Raw genomic sequence first — 23997 nt, 5'->3', positions numbered from 1 at the left:
ACTTGATCAGATATGTAAGGCTGCTACCTGGTCCTCACCGTCTACCTTCTTTAAACACTACCGACTGAACTTATCTTCCTCTACTGACCTTACCTTTGGTAGGAGGGTGCTGCAAGCGGTGGTCCCTCCCTAAGGTGTTCCTTTCTCCAAAAATCTCTCGTGTGTGCTGTCATGGGAGACGGGAAAACACCACGGTTACTTACTGGTAGCCGTTTTTTCCGGAGCCCATGACAGCACCTGTATATTCCCTCCCTTCTTTTTTTCACACTTTGGTGCGCACTTTTAGCTGGGTGTTTTTTTTTTGTTGTTATTATTATAATGTGGTGGTGGATTACCATGTGTACTAACCAAGGAGGCCTCTCATGCTCTGAAAACCAACTGAAGCGAGGGAGAGGTACCGCCTTTTTATTTCAGTAGGTTTCCTGTCCTGACTGGGCGGATCCCCTCTCTCATGTGTGCTGTCATGGGCTCCGGAAAAACCGGCTACCAGTAAGTAACCGTGGTGTTTGTGTTGCCCGGTTGCTCACATTGGACACAATGCACTTCATATAAATTTGATAAAGCAATGCTGTTAGTTTGGCTCAGTATTTCATTACAAATATTTCTTTGTCCACTATATTAGTTTCTCTCCTTGAGAGCCATAGCTTAGGCTGCATCAAATGGTAAGAGTTCAATACAAAAAAAGTGATGGCTGAATGCTTGTAGATGCAGAGGACTTAATCGATTTGGGCTGAGATAACTTGTATGAGGGAGACTGCATGTTCCTTCTTTCTTTCTAGGATAATAAACAGGAATAATAATAAATGCTCTTTTTATCTGTAAAGTTATTATTTGAAAGGATGTCAGATCATCTAGTGTGTCTCCAGTATTTACTACACAGCCGAACATAACAGTTATGGACAATTGAGCATGGTCACAGTTATGTTTTAGAACTTATTCACATTCTTGCAGTTCTCTTTTTTTTATTCTGGAATACATAGTAGCAGCTAGTTTTAACATTACTTACCTATAGATACTGGTCAAGAAGATTGTCATGATTATCCAGAGTACTCAATGGGTTAAGCTTAAGTTTTTCTAGAAAGGCTGAATATAGATATGATTGCTGTTAATGGTGTAGTAAGAATATACAAATGGCAATTTTGAATCCAGATTGAAATATACCGAATGCATTCAGACAATTACATAGCTGCATTTCTTGTAAAACATTTACAGATGTGATAGACAATGCTCATAGTGACACAATCTTGAGAAATGTTTGTTTATTCACTTCACAAACAGTTCTAAGCTTCTATATGTTTGTCATTGTAAAACATTAAGGTTTACTGAACCTCTGCCTGTGGTGGTTTTATCTAAATCCTTGTGGCTTTTATATTCTAAGGGTTTATGGCCCCTCATCTGATGACTCCATGATATCTCTGTTTCATCCGACCTTGAAAGCTGGCCACTTGAAGGGCTGGGTGAAACGAGTTACTACATAATGTAAATCACTATATAAGACCAGAGAAACATGACTAAGACAGATGCAAAAACTGGGGTACCTGTGCATGTACAGTGTGCTCATACCTGCATAATTGGGGACGCCCATGCAGTGTAGTGAATCTCCCAGGGGGTCTCTGTCTTGGTGTTGCTTCTCTGATATTCCAGACGGATGATGTTAGTATACTGTTTGTAGTTAATCTTTATATATACTTAATCATTATATGTATTTAATCCTTATATATACTTAACTTTTGTATGTTAACATATACAAAAGTGTATGCACTCATACTATTCAATCATACTATACCTTGAATTTTGTACTTTGAAATAAAATTGCGTTGTATTGCAAGCATTAGCCTTCTTTAAAGCCGTATCTGAACCTTAGTGTTAAAAACTTGGCAAAGAAAATTGCCAAATTCTCCTGTAAATCATTCTGCAAAGAGGGAACCATCATACCATTAAAAAAAATACAAAAAGTTGATCGTCCTTCAATGTAGTGCATCCTGCTCTCAACATATTGTCGGGATTCCATTACCATTTGAAAACCAAGAAAGGGTTTGACAGCTTGAGGTTTCATGGTACACAATTTATTTTTATTTTTTTCAAACTAACAGTCTCCTGTCTCCAATCACGTCATATAGACTGCATTGCTAGGTATTCTCAAAAGCTTAACCCATTACTTGCAAAATTAAAATTTTTACAAGTACGGATTTTTCAGAAAAGGGCGTCCCAATATTCAATTAAAAATGACTGACATGATTTCATATTTTGAAAACATTCATTTTACAAACACAACACAAAGAATTGGACCTAATTATAAAATCTTAGTTGCTAGAAGCTAAAGATTAGGCGTCCCAAAAAAAGGACATTGGTAGATAATGGGTTAAATGAAAACGGACATCATTTTGTGTCACATTAGTAAACTTTATAGTCTTGCAAGGATTTAAAGTAATCTGTTTCTGATATAAGGTAGTTTTTTCATTACATTTTCCGCATTTCTTTTTCCCCACAATTTTTCACTATAATGTCCAGATTGGTGAGGATTCCATGAGAAGTCTCCATCAAAAGAAGTAACAAGTCGCTTTTTTCCCCCCATATAAAAAGATTCCAATACGAACAGTGATATAAAAGAATTGTATTCAGCATTATAACCACCTCCTCAATGGGACAAGATATAATGATTTACCTATCTACAAGTGCAAATAGCCATTATCCACCACTGTCGTCAGTGTTGCCAAAATACAAATCAATGGCTTTTTACTTTACACAGGAGTTTTTGTAGAAGCTGTGGTGTAAATATTTTTTGTACAATTATAGCAATCAGTGGTGTAACTTGCAGTGTGGGGGCCCCAGTGCAAATTCTATAACAGGGCCCCCAAGTCACAAATCTTTAATACTGATGTTCTCATATGGGCCAATGGGACCATTTGAGGCCTCCTGCAACCCCTGTAAGTAATCATTATGGACCTTCATAGCTAAATAGCACAAACAAACCCAAGTCCCCACCAGCATGCACATAGTAATAATAATAGTATTACGGTACATACAGTACATTTGCATTACATCTTTTTCAGCTCGCATTCCCCATTATAGTGTTTGTTTTTTTCATGTAGTGAAAACTCCAGTTGCTTTGTAAACATTAGACTTACTTTTTTAGTGACCAATGTTTCAATATATGAAATGCACAGAAAAAGGTCACATAAAATTTTGTCAATCCAAAGTGCACAGCCAGTTTAACCCCTTTCCGACATCGGGCATAATAGTACGCCCATGTTGGACTCCCCGTTTGGTGCGGGCTCGGGCGCTCAGCCCACACCTTTCCGGGCACATTACAGCTGACACGTGCCTGCAAAAGCTGCAGGTGGAATCGCGATCCACCCATGGATGTTAACTAGTTAAATGCTGCTGTTAATCTCTGACAGCGGCATTTAATTTATGCTTTCCGGAAGCGTGTCAGAAATCCCGCCCATTAGTGACCCTGTCACGTGATCGCGGGTCACCGATGGGTTGGCATGACAACCAGAGGTCTCCAGCAGACCTCTATGGTTGTGACAGATTGCTATGAGCGCTAGCCACCAAGTGAGCATTTCTGCTACATACAGGCGATCTGATCATTGCAGAGCGGATCAGACAACTGCAGCATCTAGTCTCCCATGCAGAATATTGAAGCACACAAAAAGTTAAAAAAATATATTTTTAAAAATATTTAAAAAAACAACATATAAAACGTTCAAATCACCCCCATTTGCCCCATTCAAAATAAAAGAATAAAAAAAACAAAAAAAAAAACACACATATTTGGTATCGCTGCATTCAGAATCGCCCGATCTATCAATATAAAAAAAAAAAAAAACTTAACCCAGTCATTAAGCGGCGTAATGAGAGAAAAAAAAAAAGTCAAAACGCCAGAATTAAGTTTTTGGTCGCCGCAACATTGCATTAAAATGCAATAAAGGGCGATCAAAAGATTGTATCTTCACCAAAATGGCATCATTAAAAATGTCAGCTCGGCATGCAAAAAATAAGCCCTCATCCAACCCGAGATCACAAAAAATGGAGACGCTATGGGTATCAGACAATGTTGCAATTTTTTATTTTTTTTTTAAACTTTGGAATTTTTTTTTTTCACCATTTACCGTATATACTAGAGTATAAGCCAAGAATTTCAGCCCATTTTTTTAGGCTGAAATTGCCCCTCTCGGCTTATACTCGAGTCATACCCAGGGGTCAGCAGGGGAGGGGGAGCAGTAGCTGTGTAATAATACTCACCTGCTCCTGGCGCGGTCCCTGGTTCTCCGGGCGCTGACAGCTTCTTCCTGTAGTGAGCAGTCACATGGTACCGCTCATTACAGTAATGAATATGGACCCAACTCCACTCCCATAGGGGTGGAGCCGCATATTCATTACTGTAATGAGCGGTACCATGTGACTGCTCAATACAGGAAGAAGCTGTCGGCGCCGGAGAACCAGGGACTGCAGAGTGCCAGGAGCAGGTGACTATAACGGGGGCAGTGCGCTATATTCACCTGTTCCCCATTCCACAGACGGCCGCCGCTGCGTCTTCCCCGTCTTCTGCAGTGACACTCAGGTCAGAGGGCGCGGTGACGTGATTAGTGTGCGCGCTGCCCTCTGCCTGAACGTCAGTGCACAGGACGGGGAAGACACAGCGGCGGCCGTCGGTGGAACACGGACAGGTGAATATAGCAAGTGCCGAGGGCCTGAGGTGAGTATGTCATTTTTTTTTTTAATCGCAACAACAGCATATGGGGCAAATGTCTGTATGGAGCATCTTATGGGGCCATATGCAGCATTATAGGGGGGCAAATATCTGTATGGGGCCATGTGCAGCATTATATGGGGCAAATATCTGTATGGGGCCATGTACAGCATTATATGGGGCAAATATCTGTATGGGGCCATGTACAGCATTATACGGGGCAAATATCTGTATGGGGCCATGTACAGCATTATACGGGGCAAATATCTGTATGGGGCCATGTGCAGCATTATATGGGGCAAATATCTGTATGGGGCCATGTGCAGCATTATATGGGGCAAATATCTGTATGGGGCCATATATAGCATTATATGGGGCAAATATCTCTATGGGGCCATGTACAGCATTATATGGGGCCATGTGCAGCATTATATGGGGCAAATATCTGTATGGAGCATCTTATGGGGCCATGTACAGCATTATATGGGGCAAATATTTCAATGGGGCCATGTGCAGCATTATACGGGGCAAATATCTCTATGGAGCATCTTATGGGGCCATAATCAGCATTTGTGGAGCATTATATTGGGCAAATATCTCTATGGAGCATCTTATGAGGCCATAATCAACAATTGTGCAGCATTGTAAGGGGCAAATTAATATGGAGCATCTTATGGGGCCCATCATAAACTGTATAGAGCATTATATGGGGCTCCTGATTCAATATGGATATTCAAAAACATTTAACCTACTGATGTCTCAATTAATTTTACTTTTATTGGTATCTATTTTTATTTTTGACATTTACCAGTAGCTGCTGCATATTCCACCCTAGGCTTATACTCGAGTCATTAAGTTTTCCCAGTTATTTTGTGGCAAAATTAGGGGTCTCTGCTTATACTCGAGTATATACGGTAAATAAAAAAATAACCTAGATATGTTTGGTGTCTGAACTCGTAATAACCTGTACAATAATAATAGTAGGTCAGCTTCAGCATTTAGTGAACATGGTAAAAAAAAAAAACTGTGGAATTGCACTTTTTTTTTGCAATTTCATCGCACTTGGAATTTTTTTCCCCGTTTTCGAGTACAAGACATGGTAAAACCAATGTTGTTGTTCAAAAGTACAATTCGTCCTGCAAAAAACACAAGCCCTCATATGGCCATATTGACCAAAAAATAAAAAAGTTATGGCTCTGGGAAGATGGGGAGCAACAAATGAAAATGCAAAAACAAAAATACTTCAGGTCATTAAGGGGTAGAGAACCCCTTAATCTGCCTGGTGCAGATTCAAAGAGAATCTGCACCAGGCTTTTGCTACATAATCTGAAAACTACATAATGTAGAGAACAAGATCCTGATTCCAGCAATATGTCACTTATTACGCTGCTTGCTGTAGTTTTCATTGAAAAATATAACTTTTTAAATCAGCAGATTATCACGACAGGACTAGTAAATATGCTGCCATGTAGTCCTCCATATTCATGAGGTGTATATAACCCCGCCCTCATCACCGTTTGGCAGCTTTTTATCCACGCACAGTGTATACAGAAAGCTACCAATCGGTGAGGGTGGGGTTATACAGAGCTCAGCAGTCAGAGAACTGCTAGATCTGCCGGAAATGTTATCAAAACGGCAGCTCAGTAATTGATACATTGCTTTAATCAGGGTCTCTGATTCTGCTCTCAGATCGGGCAGTAAATGTTTGACAGATTCTCTTTATCCCCTTGCGCCAATTTTTGTTTTTTTTCCTTCCCTTCTTTCAAGAGTCATAACATTTTTACTTTTTCATCCACAGAGCTGTATGAGGGCTTGTTTTGTTCAGGATAAATTGTATTTTTGAATAAATATTTATCTTATCATATGAAGCACTGGAAAGTGGTAACAAAATTCCAAGTGCAGCAAAATTGAAAAAAAAAAATTTGCAATTCCACAATTGTTTTTCGAGGTCATTTACCAGCTGCACTATACAGTAGTACTGACCTGGAAATATTATTATCCATTCTAGTAAGATTACGCAGATACCAACAGGCATAGGTTTGGTTGTGTTTTAATGCAAGTGGTGAAAAAGAAAATTGGAAATTTGTAAAAAAATAAATAAATAAATTCTGAAACCCATATCATTTTTAGTTTTCAGGTTACGGAGATGTGTGAGAACTTAGCTTATGTGCCCCAGGCTGACATGTTTACTGATGCCATTCTGGGGTAGATACAATGTTTTGGCCGCCTCTTATTGCACTTCAGTGCAGTGTTGTGACAGATGAAAAAAATGTAATTTTCTGGCTCTTCCATTTTTTTCCCCCCTCAATATGCAGTTTACTGATTGAGTTAATTATGCTTTGTATTTTAATAGATTGGCCTTTTATGAACGTACCACACCAAATATGTGGATATTTTTAAAATTTTTCTAATGGAGGGAAAAGGGGGGTGCTTTGAAATTTTTAAAAGTATGAAAAAATTCAAAAGTTTTTCTTAACTTTCGCTGTATTTATTAGCTCCTTTAGAGTATCTGAGATCATCCGATAGCTTGTGTTATACACAGCACTGCTATGTGTAGCAAAAATCCCGGTCTCCTATGAACTCAAGCTACAGGCTGGCTTTGACAAGATAACAGTCATGACAGGCACGAGGGTCTTCAGCAGAACCCTGGCCGCCATTGCAACCCATTGGCATCTCGCAATTGCGTCACTCGCCCAGAGAATGACAGTGGCATTTAACAGGTTAACAGCAGCGGTCGGAGCTCCAATCTATGCACGACTGTTAGAGTCATATAATGGATGAGCAACACAGTCATCATCTGTCAGGAAAGATGCGGGCTCAGCTAGTGAGCCTGCATCAAAGTCAGGGGGCCGTCATAGCTGTACGTCATATGTCAGGAAGGGGTTCAGGCCTTGTGTACAACCATGTCAACAGTTTGTACTATACGGGTATATATTGCACTTTATTCCTCCTAGAACTGGAAGCAGTGCTTCTGGAGGGGTTTAAGGTGCGGTACAATATACAGCATCCAATAGAATATGACGATTTTTTTTTTATGTAGCCTGTGGAACAAAAATGATGGCTATAATTGTGCCGCAAATGAAACTTAGCTGCAGTATCTGGGATTGATGCTATGAAGATCCTGATTGCACCTATCTGTATGCTATAAGGGTACTGACAAAGAAAGTTGGCGGCGATACAAAAGAGATAGTAAACACTAGTAACGTTGAAGTAAAGAATGCAGATAGCCAATAAAGTCAAGATACAAAGTAGAAAACGTCTGAGAAACTGTCTTTACAGTATTCACAGGACTCTCCCCAAAATTCAGAGCAGGTCCCATGATTTTAGAAAGGTATGACCAGTAACGAGTAGTGAAATCTGATGATATTTCTGAGCAAAGGCACATGAATAATATAAGACTAATAAAAAAGAAAAAAGCAACGAATATCCATGTGCACAGAGGGCTGTTTGGAATTGCTCTGGGGTCTTCCTTCTGAAAATGGATGCCAAACTTTGGTATGGGCAGCAGGGAAACATCCCCGGTGTTAGTTTTCACCCAGACATCATTTAATATTTGGCCAACCCTGGGGTAGATCTCAACAGTACGAAGGGGATATAACTGCTGCTTCTTCAAGGCCATCATTCTTTGCTGTATGTCATGAATAGTCTCCAGGTACACCAGTGGAGCATCTTCCATCTGAGCGGAACTACTCATAGACACCAAATCCAATTCTTCATCTTGTATCTGTCTCATCTTCTCTATTTTTGGGGCAAAAACATCAGCCACTTCTTGGTTAAGATCATTGAGGGCAGTTAACAACTCTTGTTTCTTCAGCTCCAGAACTTCAATTAAATTGTCAAAAAACATAAGCACTTCCTTTTTGTCTTCCAGAACAATATTTTTACAATTGGTCATTTGCTCCTCTAATTTCTGGATTACAGAGGACACGCCAGTGAAGTTCTTATCACTGAGCACAGCTAGTAAATTGGTTGCGGTCTGCTGCTCCTTCATGTACGCAACATCTGGGTCATCTACTGGGTGATTCTTATGGGGGCCTACCGTGAGACACTGGCCACATATCAGTTTTCTGTCCTTCACACAGTACATGTTCAGCTGATGTCTACTATGCTCACTGCAGGTTTTGGATTGTCGGTTACTTTGGTATTTTTCTACAATGGCCTTTAATGCAAAGTTGACTGGCAGTGAATGAACTCCGTTGGCAATATCTGTAATGCCTCTGCAGGCTGGACATTTCAGCCTCCCCATTGAAAACCTCCATAAGTAGCTATCTGTAGACCTCATTAAGTTTTCAAGGCACTTCCTACAAAAAGAATGTGAACACTGCAGAATTCGAGGATCATCATATAGGCTCAAGCAGACCAAACAAGTCATTTCTTCTTCTAAATGATCCATTTCCTAAAAAATAAAAGAAAACATAGGCTAATAAAAGAGAGGAAGTATGAAACGGAGATCTGACCGAAAAATACATGCGTTCACACAATCCAAAGGCCGAATTTGGAAATGTTTCCACCGCCAAAATGTCAGAGAAGTTAGCTTCTAAAAGCTTCTGGAAAATACTAAGATTCTCCATGGGATAAACGTTTACAGCAGAGGCCTTGAACTTGTGACATTCCAGCTGTTGGGAAACTTTCAGCCACAGATCTTTAGGATATGTTGGGAACCTCTAGCTGGAAGCCATAGACCTATACTTTGGAAGGGGGCTAAATGAAAAGTATTTGGGCGTCACCAAACCGTATACTGTAGCACTAATTTTTACTTTATTTTGCTTTCACATACGGTATATTGAAGTAATAAAAAAAAAATCTATAAAATATGTTTATTCATAACTTGTAAGATGTGCTTGTGCACACTCAAACCCTCCAGGAGCTGCTCAGGGTCTACAACAACAGGACATCTCAAACAAAGAGAAATACCATCCTTGTGGTAGACATCTCAGCTGGGAGCAGAGCCTGATCTTGGTTTGATCTATCAATCAGTTCATGATCGGTAATTTACACAGTATTTCTTAATAACAATATGATAAGCACAAATTGTGTTTCACTGGACTTCCTCCTGTGAGCATGCCCACGAGGAGCCATTTATCACTTCCCAAGGACAGTGTAAGTGACCCAATACTACAGAGGGCAGATCTGCACATCAATAGGGTCTCAATACAAACATAAAAGTGTAAAAGAACAAAAAGTCATGTAACAGTTTAAAGAACTAGCAAATGTCAATAAGGGCTCATTCACACATCCTTTATCTCATACTCGTTATTTTACCAGACAGCGCACGCACATATATGGCCAATGTCTGTTTTCACATAGATTTACTGTATTTTGGGATCCATATCAGAGTTTAGTTGAATTCGCAGACTACAATCATACATTTCAATGAATGATGACACAAGGTAGCGAAACGCGTGGTGGGGAGGGGCAGCAGGACATACCATGTAACTAGGTTAGTATGAATCGATTATCCTGGATATCATTACATTCTACTTTAGACGTTTTCTAAATTGTCACACTTTGACCAATTACAAGATTTGCAGCATTTTGTCACTATATATTTAATTATACAATCTTCAGTGGTTTATTATTTATTCCTATACTGTTCTATATTTCATAGGCATAATTAATCATTATTACCTACATCATTTGGATTATATTAATTATAAGTGATTATTATCTATTTAATCATGTTACCCTATGGATCAGTGACATTTTTTTTTTTTTTTTTTGCATGTTTGCCCCTTATTGGTTTTTATATTTCATGTTTTGTTTTTTGTTTTTATTGTACAGCCATATCGAGCTTAATAAGGGCATTTTTTGCATTTGTTATGTCCTTTGGGGCTTTATTTTTTTCTTCACATCTTTTAGGTTATTTCCCACTTTTTTGTATAGGCTCTAATTTGTGGAGTATTAAAGGTATTTACTTTGAAATTGGGTTTCATTTAATTGAATTTGTCCAAAATGAGAACAGATGTGTTGTAAAAATGTAAGCGCCCGTTTTATGAAATATATATACAAATAAAAATACAGCTAAAATATAAGCCAATTAAAAATTATAGTAAAAAAAATAATCCTCTCATTACCCCAGAAAAATAAAACCTGGAAAAAATGCTATTTAAAAATACATATTAATGGAATATATATTACTATACATAAAAATAAACGTGTAAACATATTAAGTATCCATACCATCTGCATAATTTAAAGCACCCCTCCAGCAATTTTTTTTTACTGCAGCGCTGTAATGGTGCTTTTATTTTCAGATTATTGCGAGAACAGAGAGCAATACAAAAGAAAAAGCCTACAACATACATTATATAAACAAAAATTATATAAATTACAAAGGAACTTATACGTAACCCCATGCAGATCTGAAAAATAATAATTACTCCTGCATTAAACAAAGATTTATACAATCATGACAAGGACGTCATACGCCGGGCGCACTCTTCAGTATTCATTGGGACGTGCTCTGCAGCGGTTCAGGTAATGAATGCTGCGTGCTCGCACCCCTGCACATACGTGGCCTGTGCTTTCAAAGGGCCCATGCCCCTAAACCCCCCCTTCTTGTTTTTCTCCTACTCTCCTTCCCACAGGCAAGGGCCCATCGGGGAAATTCCTGGTAACCCGCCAGGCCAGTCCGACCCTGAGCCTATACAAGTAAGGCTGGTTTCACACTAGGGTTCAGGGCTGTGGATGGCAGCCTCCTTCTTCCTGCGTAAAGCTCCGCCCACTGCTGTGCCTCTTCCTTCAGCTCCGCCTACATTTGCATGCGTCCTGCGTACCCCATCTATAACATTGGGTACGCAAGCCATGTAGATGTATGCGGATGCCTCTGCATGCGTTGTTTTGATGCTGCGCTGAGCTGCGTCAAATGCAACATGTTGCATTTTGTTATGGTCGGCGCAGTGTCAAAACGACGCATGCGGAGGCATCTGCATACGTCCGCATGACCTGCGTACCCAATGTTATAGATGGGGTACACAGGACGCATGCAGACGTAGGTGGAGCTGAAGGAAGAGGCGCAGCAGTGGGCGGGGCTTCACGCAGGAAGAAGGAGGCTGCCATCCGCAGCCCTGCCGAACGCTAGTGTGAAACCAGCCTAACACTGTTACTAGAGATGGATTGCAGCACATTTTCAGCACTAGATCGTCATTTTCAGGAAATACAGTAACTTATAATTTTCATATTTAATATAATTGCTATGAAAAAAAGCATAAGGCGGTGTTTAGACAGCGATATTACACACAGGTGGTGTCCACAAGCTACAGACATGGCTACCCCTGTATGAAGGAGCAGCTTTACCTTGCATCCATGATTCAGGTTCATAAACCGGACCTGGGTCGTGCATGCTGAAACCCCTTCCATGTAGAACCATAGGTCCAGATGGAAATTTGGCCAATTGTACTGGTACACTGACTGCTAGGGGTCGGCGTACGCTCCAATTATATGCTTGTCTGAACGAGCACTAAGCTTGTTGAAATGACAGAGACCATATAACTACCTGACAGATGCCACATCATTATCCATAATCTGTTTTGTTTCTACAGAGTACTAAGAAGATTTCTGGCAGTGAGAACTGTCTTGTTTTGTAGTTGCTTCATCCTTGTGTTCAGTTATTATAATCAGAAAAAAATGACATGTAAGGCAATATAAACAGAATATTCCTACTACATGATGAATATTCAGAGGAAGCTGGCAGCGTCAGGGATATTATATTTTCATATATGTCTGTTTCCAGGCAAATAAGACTGCTTGTCGTATCATCAATAAATCTTTATGGTTATGACTAGTGATGAGCAATCGTGCTGGAATAACGTGTTACCTGGGCATGCTTAGATGTTATCCCAGCATCTTGGGTGTTACCTGGGCATGCTCGGGTGTTATCCCAGCATCCTGGGTGTTGCCTGGGCATGCTCGGGTGTTATCCCAGCATCGTGGGTGTTACCTGGGCATGCTCGGGTGTTATCCCAGCATCTATGGTGTTACCTGGGCATGCTCGGGTGTTATCCCAGCATCGTGAGTGTTACCTGGGCATGCTCGGGTGTTATCCCAGCATCGTGGGTGTTACCTGGGCATGCTCGGGTGTTATCCCAGCATCGTGGGTGTTACCTGGGCATGCTCGGGTGTTATCCCAGCATCTATGGGATCTACTGTGTCCAGTTTTGGGCACCGGTGCTCAGGAAGGATATAATGGAACTAGAGAGAGTACAAAGGAGGGCAACAAAATTAATAAAGGGGATGGGAGAACTACAATACCCAGATAGATTAGCGAAATTAGGATTATTTAGTCTAGAAAAAAGACGACTGAGGGGCGATCTAATAACCATGTATAAGTATATAAGGGGACAATACAAATATCTCGCTGAGGATCTGTTTATACCAAGGAAGGTGACGGGCACAAGGGGGCATTCTTTGCGTCTGGAGGAGAGAAGGTTTTTCCACCAACATAGAAGAGGATTCTTTACTGTTAGGGCAGTGAGAATCTGGAATTGCTTGCCTGAGGAGGTGGTGATGGCGAACTCAGTCGAGGGGTTCAAGAGAGGCCTGGATGTCTTCCTGGAGCAGAACAATATTGTATCATACAATTATTAGGTTCTGTAGAAGGACGTAGATCTGGGGATTTATTATGATGGAATATAGGCTGAACTGGATGGACAAATGTCTTTTTTCGGCCTTACTAACTATGTTACTATGTTACTATGGTGTTACCTGGGCATGCTCGGGTGTTATCCCAGCATCGTGGGTGTTACCTGGGCATGCTCGGGTGTTATCCCAGCATCGTGAGTGTTACCTGGGTATGTTCGGTGTTATCCCAGCTTCTTGGGTGTTGCCTGGGCATGCTCGGGTGTTATCCCAGCATCGTGAGTGTTACCTGGGCATGCTCGGGTGTTATCCCAGCATCGTGGGTGTTACCTGGGCATGCTCGGGTGGTATCCCAGCATCGTTGGTGTTACCTGGGCATGCTCGGGTGTTATCCCAGCATCGTGAGTGTTACCTGGGTATGTTCGGTGTTATCCCAGCTTCTTGGGTGTTGCCTGGGCATGCTCGGGTGTTATCCCAGCATCTTGGGCGTTACCTGGGCATGCTCGGGTGTTATCCCAGCATCTTGGGCGTTACCTGGGCATGCTCGGGTGTTATCCCAGCATCTTGGGCGTTACCTGGGCATGCTCGGGTGTCATCCCAGCATCTTGGGCGTTACCTGGGCATGCTCGAGTGTCATCCCAGCGTCGTGGGTATGCTGGGATAGCATGTTCCAGTCCCCGTGGCTGTATGATTCGTGGCTGTTGGACAGTCTCAACACATGCAAGGATTGCCAAACAAGCAAGCAAGAAATCCTTGCATGGGTTGCGTCTGTAAAGCAGGAGCTGACCGCTTCCAATGAACAAGAGATTGAATAAAACAAATCTATACGGAAGGTTTCTGTTGGAAAAAAAAAAGTTGAGCACATCCAATAATAATAATGAACATTTTTGATATAATAGAATTCTTTACTGTTCTCCAGTCGTTGGTTTTTAGGTCCATAGCTGCATCTGCTTATTCTTTAGCATGGCTGGGTGCCAAGGGAGCAAGGGGGCGAAGCAATCACAGCCCCCTACAGTGATACATTGACCACAGTGAAGTCACAAAGTCACATTATTAGCTGGTCTGCGCATTTACCATATAGTCCCTATAGGAGAGACGCCATCATGTGTAGGCAGAAAGGCCGCAGCAAAGAACAGCACTATTCTAAGACTTGTATCACTTTTTGTCTCTGCAGAGCCCCCTGTTCTGCAGGGTGGATCTCCCCCTATACCCATTAGATCTACTGTACATGGTGTTCCAGACACACTCAGACGTCTGCTCTACAGGGAGAACATTTATTGACCCGTTGGATTTTTCCTGTCCAATTCTATTGTTTCCCCTTCAGTGTAATGGCCACCACCGGTGACTGGCAGCTGCTCACTCCACGCTCGTCCACAGGGATTAATAAGCACAATTGGCCGCTTGAATGTTCATGTTAAGGTGGGGAGGGGGGCAGTAAGGGCCAAAACGGCTTTCTTATAAAGGATGGCCAGCTCCATGTCCTTTTAATTGCATTTGTCTAAGTCATGATTTAAGCACCTAGCAGTTGAAAGCAGGCAGGCTAGATGGAACAAGCTACTCCTTAATTTCCCCCCCCCCCCCCGCCTCCTTTTCTCATTTTCCTCCAAATATTGCGCCCTCCCCCCCACCCCGAGCTGATCAATACGTCATTAAATGTTTATTGAGATGGACTGGCATTTTACATTATCATTTGTGTGATGTTTCCAAATTAAAGAGGAGAATCGTTGGGCGGGAAAAGACTGGGTCTGCGGGGAGGGGGTGACAAGCTGGGTCTATCCCTAACTGGTCCTGAATCCAGACAATGAGTCAGCAGAAACAATGTATCTGGGATGAAGATACTGCCCACTCCATGCACTGGGACGTACCCTTCCTCTCACCAGAGGGCACAGCGCAAACCCATCCTGCCCACTGAATGCAGCACTGAAGTCTTCACTACTCTGCAGCTGCTGCTCCTGGATCAGGGAGTGTAGGGTGGAAATAACAAATATTCTGTGATGATAATTGTGCCCACCAGCAAGACAAAAAAAAAAAAAATGGAGCAATACATGAATATGTATTTCTAGTACATTTGTTTTATTGCTGCATCTACTTTATTTTACAAATAATGGAGTACAGTATTCTGTGAATAAAATCTAATTTATTTTTGTTCTTTTTTTTCTACCATGTAAACTAGACATGAAGCCCCTCCATAACACAGTCCCAATTGCTCCTTAGTTTCATAGATAAAATGCTAAAATGCTGCAGTGAAGCATAAAGGTAAAAATATACTGTAGATCGAATGAATGTGAAGAAAACACTAAGCTGTGAATAACGCTTTTACAGACTTGTGTAATGTGTATTTATTAATTTTCATCATTAACACATCTCCTGGTACACAAGTGTTAAAAAAAAGAACAAAAAAGGGCGTGAAGCTAGAACTGGGCCAGATACGGCATGGAGTGAGACAATGCATTATCATCATTAATTAAAGAGCCTTTTGCAATACATAATACAGTCGTGAAGTTTATTATGTATGATTGTGTATATATATATATATATATATATATATATATATATATATATATATATATATATATATATATATATACACACATACATACACACACTTCATCATAACATTAGTTTACAAACTAAAAACATTTAGTAATAGGATAAAAATAAAACTATTATAAATGGTACCGGTATATACTAGGCAATGATCACCAAAACAACCTTGTATAAAACATTATCGTTCCTTTTCAGTAATAAGTCACTTACAGAATTGATTTCGGAATTGCTTTGGGTAACAGATTTCAAGTCAAATTTAATCAAGGCTAAATACAAAATCATTTCTGAGAATAAAAGAAGATATAAGTGATATAGACAATGCTTTATTTTATTGTCAAATATTTTTGCCGAGCATAATAAGTCCTCTAGCTTTTTTCCCTAATATTTTTGAGCCGTTATTCTAATCCTGATGCATTTTTAAATAAATATACATAATTTTATTTGGTAAAGAAATATTTAGGCCCTTCTTCATTTTACTCCATTTTTTTTTTTTTACCTACTGTACAGTTTGGAGCGTTATACAAAAAGCAGCAATGTAGTAAAACAATTTGTGTTTCATTTAAAAATTAAAAAATAATTATTTTTCAGTACAGAAGATTTAGGACAATATTCAAGACAAAATTATCTATGTCAGTAAAATGTGGGGAAAAAAGGGAAAGGATGTAAAGAACCAAAAGTTATGTTTAAAAAAAAAAAAAAAATCAGACAAAATAGACTAAACTACAACTAAATGTAGATCTATAGTGAATATATATATATATATATATATATATATATATATACATACATACATACATACATACATATATATATATATATATATATATATATATATATATATATATATATATATACATATACATACACACACACACTAATAAATTTCTATGATACTATAATTATGTATCATGATATATATAAACAATGAGTGTAAAATACATATTGTAAGATGCCTACTATCATCAAGGTATGCATGCGTACATAAATAGATAGATAGATAGAAAGAATGATAGCAAAGTAGAATCATTAAATGTGTTTATGTACATGTTCTTGTATGTATGTATGTATGTATGTATGTATGTATGTATGTATGTATACACACACAATGGTTCTACCTTGGAATCATCAGGATAGATAGCCACTAATATATATATATATATATATATATATATATATATATATATATATATACACATATACACACACATACATACACACTCTTGGTTCTACTTTGGAATCATCAGGATAGATAGACACTATATATATATATATATATATATATATATATATATATATATATATATATATATATATATACACACAAACACACGCTATATTGCTGTATAATTACTTCTGTATTACATTTATTATACTTATCTTTCCATATTTGTCTCTCTTGCTATTTACAGCTATCCAGAAGAGTAATATAGGTTCCTTGTATAGCTATATCTCTATTATCTCTGTATATTTCCCTCTCTCTTCGGCTACATTCTCACAATGAGTATTTCATGTTGCCGGTTTTCTGCAGCATTTCTCTACATATTAAGTAAAATAGGTTATTTACATTTTTCGGACTATGCAGCGTATAAACACTCATTGTGAAAACGCAGCCTTATCACATATATATATATATATATATACATACATATACGGATACATACATATACACATACACACACACACACAATCTATGGGTCTATATTACATATGTCACACACACACATTATCTTATCTCTACATATTTCTCCCCTGCTATTTCTAGTAACGCGCTGTGGAATATGTTGGCGCTATAGAAATACATATGATCATTCTGGCTACAGGCAGGGGTATATATTCCTGCCATCCATGCTGGTATCTGTAGTCGTCATCTCCCGGGGTCACCAGCCCGTGCTGTGGGGGCTCCTCTGTGTATAGGGGGCCACACCGCAATCCCCACACATACACTATACAGGGGGCAGTCGGGTGTATGGACACAGTACACACGGCACAGCGGCTCCCGGTTTTGCAGCGTTATTATATAGGAGTGTGGAAAGGAAACTTATATTACTGTGCTCTGCACTCTGATTAGCGTAGGGTAGATCTGTGCTGCATGCTGGGGGTTGTAGTTGCACAACAGGTGTCACAGTGAGATCATATGACGATGTGAGTCATGGCGGTGACGGCCAGAAGTTTCGCGTAGTCAGCAGTGTGCCCGGCGTACAGCCGCCATGGTGAGTACACCGAGTGCTCTTACCTTAGAGCCGCAGTACCGTGTCCCGGGTCCGGCTGACAGCGCCGTGTACTGCAGGAGCCGGGCTGTCTGTAACGTCAGTGCGGGGAGCGGCAGCACCGCGCATGCGCGCAACATTCAAACTCCTGAAGCGGCGAATAGTAAATGCTCTTTTCGAAAGTAATCATCCCGGAGCCGCCAGTCAGAGCGGGAGCGGCCCGGGGCATGCGGGAGCCAAGGCAGTGTCCTGTGTAACCGCAGGCTCTGCTCAGTCTGCTGCACGGGAAAAGCCGCATATAGCAACTCCCCAAGAGGAGCAGTCACAGTGTCTCCCACCACACAGTGCGGCTTTGCCGGGGGAGGCAGCACATTCTCGCTGCATGTAGGTGACCGGTCTGGTGACCAGAAAAACTGCCGGTTCAGAGAATCTTCCCTGGAAATGTCATTAGAATATAAATCAGTGGCCTATTCTTTCACGTATGTGTGTAATGGCAGACTGCATGGCGGGGCTGCTGGATTTTATAGACATCTTACAACGGAAGTGAATGGAAAAAGCTGACAGCAATGATTTAGGGGTGAGTCCCAATACTCTTGTCCATATATGTTCTTAAGTCTAAACCTTATAACTCAAACTATATAGTGTAACTTACTGTACTGTATAGTATATATATATATATAGGAGCATGAATGCAAAGCGACCCACACTGCCGAGAGCCCCGAACATCAGTCTGAGGGAACAGCCAGATAGTGAGAGCGCGCGGGAAAACTCAGTGTCAGAAGAAAAGTCTGCAGTCACCTTATTTAACTTCAGACTACTGAATGATAGAATACGGAGTGCACATCGTGACGCTGGAACGTCACGGATATATCACTGGAACGTCACAAATCGTGCCGTCGTAGCGATCAAAATGCCACTGTGTGACGGTACCCTTAGCCTGTGAAAGTTGGCAGGCACGGAACCACATGTATGACCACATATGGACAAGATTGGCAACTGGTCATATTAAATGGATTTGTTCTGTATAGGACTAATTAACAGACCGCTATTTCTTCTTATCGAACATTAAAGGAATCACATCTAAGACAAAATATACAGTTAATTACCCCAGTATGCCATCTGCCATGAGGCCGGTCTTACATAAAGAGCTTCCTGTACCCAAATGTCCAGATTTTGTGACCGTAAGGTACAGCTCTGACTCTGACCTTACTCACACTGAAGAGGAAGCGAACAGCTATGTGACGTGATCCGACTTTCCAAGCAAGTTGTTCATCATAACCTCGCTTCTTAACTCCAGAAGATCTGATCTTATCCGTGGTTTAGACTTGTCTAAACAACAATCAGCGCTTCCAAGTTGCTCAAAGGATGGAGTCTACTCCGTGAAGATGTGAGAATATGCAGTTATCATAGCAGAGAGAGGCCTGTAGGCCCCAGTCACATGCTCAGTAGTTTACATCAGTATTTGTAAGCTAAAATGAGAAGGAAAGTATAATAGAAACATGTCACCACTTCTGTATGTTTCACCCACTCCTGTTTTTTGCTTACAAATACTAATGTAAAATACTGAATGTGTGAACGTGGCTTTAGGCACAAACACAGGGCAGATGAGTGGCGATTGTTCATAGACTCATCAAAAGTTAGTCTGAAGGCCGTTCTTTTCCATAAGGGTAATAACGATATGCCAATACCTGTTGCGCATGCTGCGGATATGGAAGAGACAAACGAAAATATGAAACTGCTGTTAGAAAAAAAATCCAGTATGAAAAATATAACTGAAAAATATATCTGTGGAGATTTGAAGGTGATTGCTTTGCTTGCAACGTGGGTACAGTAAATTCTGCTGTTTCTTACATGAATGTGACAGCAGGGATGGCAAGACTCACCATTTTCAAAAACAATGGCTTAAATGTGAATCTCTTGTTTCTGGACAAAAAAGTGTCAAATGTACCTTAAGGCAATCTTGAAAAAGTATATTTACCTCCATTGCATATTGAACTAGGGCCAATGAAATAATTCCTAAAAATGTCTCATTTATACATTTGAAATCTAAATTTCACAAAGTTAGTGACACAAAACTGAAAGAAGGCATTTTTTATAGGGTTACAAATAAGATCAGTGATTACCAGTTTCAGGAAACGTTATATCTATTGCAAAAAGCAGTCTGGCTATCCTTCAAAAATGTCAAAAAACGACGGTGATCATGAAAGATCTTGTGAAATCATTCCAAGCTATGGGATGCTGTCAGTGAGCAGAATGGGGAGCAGTTTCAATGCTGGAATGGAGGCACCAAGGCAAGGCACCCCCAATATGCTGGCCCAATATGCTGGCTGACTATTGCTGGACCATGAAGAAAGACATCACAGAAGCTAAATTTTTCTGCAACTCATCACTAATATTCCAGGTTGGCTGCATTTCATATAATGTTGATGGAGCGCCCCCAAGGGCTAGGGGTTACTCGGTACCGGGTCCTTCGGTTCTCAGTGGGGATGTCACGGTGGCTGACCCGGTCCGTGGCCCTAAGGGGACGCCCGTTGTAAATTGGGGGGAAATGTCTTTAAAGGGATAATGTTCGTGACGCCACCTGTGGTATTCAGTCAGGGTAACCGACGCTGCTTAGGGGTCCGCCTGGGTGATGTTATGGCAGTTAGATGGTATACCTTCCCACAGGTGAAGTATGTCCCCAGGGCTTCCCAGAGTGTGGATGTTGGATGATGTAAGTCGCAGTGAATAACAAGGACACAAGGTTGCAGTCTCTTTACCTTTACTGAAGGCTTCAGGATATACAGTCCAGGGTAGGGACCACAGGGTAGGCAGGGTCCGGCCGGTCTGAAGGCAAATCCAGAGTCCCCTTATCCAGGTGGAATTCAATAGCCTTCCTCTAGCGCCTGAGTGTTGTAGTTCCTCCCTGCTGAGCTCCTCGGTGAGGTCCTCACAACTTTCGTAGATGTAATGTCTCTTTCTCTCTGTCCTCCTGATGGATAGGACAAACCCGTATGACTGGTGGCCTGAGGCTTTTTATAGGGACCCTAGAGACGCCCCGGCCCCCACAAGTTGCCACCGTGCCTCCTGGGTATATGGTGGGGCAGCCAACGTGGAATCAACTGTTCTGCCAGTCTCTGAAGTAAAGCATAGAGATCCTTACTCCCTCGGTGTTCTGGCTACCGGTACTGCGCTTCAGAAGGAGGCAGCCTGCTTCTAGCTGGTCTCCCCCCGATGTTCCTCTCCTTTTGCTATGACTTAGTTTCTCACTCACTGCAACACAATTCCTTTCAGTGTCTCTTTCTTTGGATGCTGCCGCACGTGGGGCAGGTGCAGCTCCGTGAACCCTCATTCTCCCACAGACCTCCGTCTGCATCTGGCTCCCTCTCACTTCAGCCAGCTTTAGCTTCAGTCTGCATCTGCCTAACTTCCTGTCCAGACTACCAGTTTTACCTAACTGTGAGGAGTGCCCTAATAGATAGAAGCATGGCTCCCCTTGGCGGCCTGAAGTGTGTATTGTGGTTGTGATACCTGGACAGAAGATCTCCTTCATTGACTTCAGACGTAACATCACTCCCCCTGGTGGAAGAATAACATTACTGCAACGACCAGGACTCTGGGGCGCTGCTCAGACTACATAAGTATGTTTTTAACATTTCCAGAAAACTTGAAATGCGTCACAAAAACACCCCTGCCTGATGCAAAAATCTGAACACGTATTTGAATTTAGCAGCGAAAAAAATATATTTAAATCCAGTTATTTTTTTTGTGAAAGAAAAAAATGCTTATCAACCAATGTTATTCTTCATGTTAATAAGCCATTTTCACAAGCTAAAATCAGTGTTGCGTGTATATTGCTGTGTGTTATGCTAAATCCATACATGAGAAATATATATACCGGTATATATTTTCTAAATCACAATTTTAGGGTTCTGTACATGTGAAGTCGATTTACATATATAAATACCAGCCAGCATAATAATCATGATCATATAGTTACAGACTGGGGAGAGAGAGGACCTTTAACTAGAGATGTCGGCTCCTTCCTTATTTGGCAATCTATAGCGCTTACTGAAGAAGCTGCTGCGGGAACCCGGATACCTGGAGCACTCCCGATCATAAGCTGTCTGGCACCGCAGCTGCATGTGTTACGGCTGTGACAGTCACAACGAACAGGCTCTCCATGCATGTGATGTGACAGTCACAGCCGCGACACATGCAGCTGCAGCACCAAACAGCTTATCATCGAGAGCGCTCCAGGTATCCGGGTTCCCGCAGCAGCTTCTTCGGTAAGCGTTGTAGCTTCCTTAATAAGGAGGGAGCTGATGATATTCGCTCATCTCTACCCTTAATCACCACGCTATTAAGGGAGGACACAGGTTAAGGAGTTGGAACAGCTAATGAGGTGATGGAGAATAAAGCCAGAGTGTAGTGGTAAAGTGTGTTAAATGAGAGGTGCTTGCTTTTAAAGTGTGAAGCTTTTGCTGAAATTAGAGAAGGGGGAGAGGCATAGTAGGGAAGAAGTGTTAAAGGGAACCTGTCAGCAGGATTGTACACAGTAACCTACGGACACTGTCAGGTCGGTGCCGTTATACTGATTACAATGATACCTCGGTTGATGAAATCCGTCTTGTAGTTGTCGTTTAATCTTTGTTTTCAGTTTTGAGTTAATGATATTTTCATGCTCCAGGGCGGCCTGTGGGGGTCTTCATATGGTGCTCTGATTAGGTATTCAAGTGTATGGCTTCTGACAGGTCACTGATCCCTCACTGACCTGCCCTCTAGTTTACATATATCTATGTCTTGGGGGGAAAAAAATATCCCCTTCTGCAGGCTGTCAGTGGTGCCTGTGCTGCAGCCTGATCACATATGTAATGTGCAGGGCCGGACTGGCCATCTGGCAAATGCCAGAAGGGCCTGTCTGGTTGTGGGCCTCATTGTCTGCTACGTTATTAACAGAATCGGTGTTCTCTGTTAGGAATTGTGACGGAGGTATCTTTAGAGATATTAGTCTTGTAGTAAATCTTGCTTTCCTCCATGCAGGGTAATATTAGTAATATATCCCCCTCTTGTGCTTGGAGATGGGGACAGCATGGGCCTGTGTCATTTCAAATGCCAGGGCTGAATTTCAGTCCCAGTCTGTACCTGGTAATGTGTATATAATTTATTTGTTTGAGGTTATCCTGAAATTCATTCAAAAAATAAATGCGTTTGAAAATGGCACAGGCCGCGCCTGCGCAGTAGCAGCTATCTGTGATGCGATAGCTGCTACTGCGCAGGCATCTTTGTAGAGAAAAAAAATCCTCCAATATGGCGCCCCCGCACAATAGAAGCTATCGGCGATTGCCAATAGCTGCAACTGCGAAGGCATCTTTGAGGAATATTTTTTTTCTTTCCTCTACAAAGATGGCACCAAAGTTATTGGATCACCGATAGCTGCTACTGCGCAGGTGTGGCCTGTGCCATTTTCAAATGCATTTTTTTAGTGCATTTCAGGATAACCTCAAACATGAATTATATACACATTACATATGTGATCAGGCTGCAGCGCAGGCGCCACCGACAGCCTGCAGAAGGTTTTTTTTCCCCTCCAAGATTATATACACTGCTCAAAAAAATAAAGGCAACACTTAAACAACAGAAAATAACTCCAAGTAAATCAAACTTCTGTGAAATCAAACTGTCCACTTAGGAAGCAACACTGTTTGACAATCAATTTCACATGCTGTTGTGCAAATGGAATAGACAACAGATGGAAATTATTGGCAATTATCAAGACACAATAAAGGTGTGGTTCTGCAGGTGGGGACCACAGACCACATCTCAGGACCAATGCTTTCTGGCTGATGTTTTGGTCACTTTTGAATGTTGGTAGTGCTTTAACATGAGACGGACTCTACAACCCACACAAGTGGCTCAGGTAGTGCAGCTCATCCAGGATGGCACATCAATGCGAGCTGTGGCAAAGGTTTGCTGTGTCTGTCAGCGTAG

At 41.2% G+C, this 23997-nt stretch overlaps 1 protein-coding gene across 1 annotated transcript; it reads right to left on the bottom strand.

The window, feature by feature from the left end:
* Nucleotides 1–7730: 7730 nt before the first annotated feature.
* TRIM59 (tripartite motif containing 59) lies at nt 7731–18115 on the bottom strand. Its single transcript, XM_069727412.1, has 2 exons — nt 18054–18115; nt 7731–9092 (listed from the first exon to the last, which is right to left on the bottom strand). The coding sequence occupies exon 2, from the start codon at nt 9087–9089 to the stop codon at nt 7893–7895; it is 1197 nt and encodes a 398-aa protein (XP_069583513.1). The 5' UTR covers nt 9090–9092; nt 18054–18115; the 3' UTR covers nt 7731–7892.
* Nucleotides 18116–23997: the final 5882 nt, after the last annotated feature.

The sequence above is a fragment of the Ranitomeya imitator genome, chromosome 5 (assembly GCF_032444005.1).
Source record: "Ranitomeya imitator isolate aRanImi1 chromosome 5, aRanImi1.pri, whole genome shotgun sequence".
NCBI lineage: Eukaryota > Metazoa > Chordata > Amphibia > Anura > Dendrobatidae > Ranitomeya > Ranitomeya imitator.
This window is presented reverse-complemented; position numbering and strand designations above follow the sequence as displayed.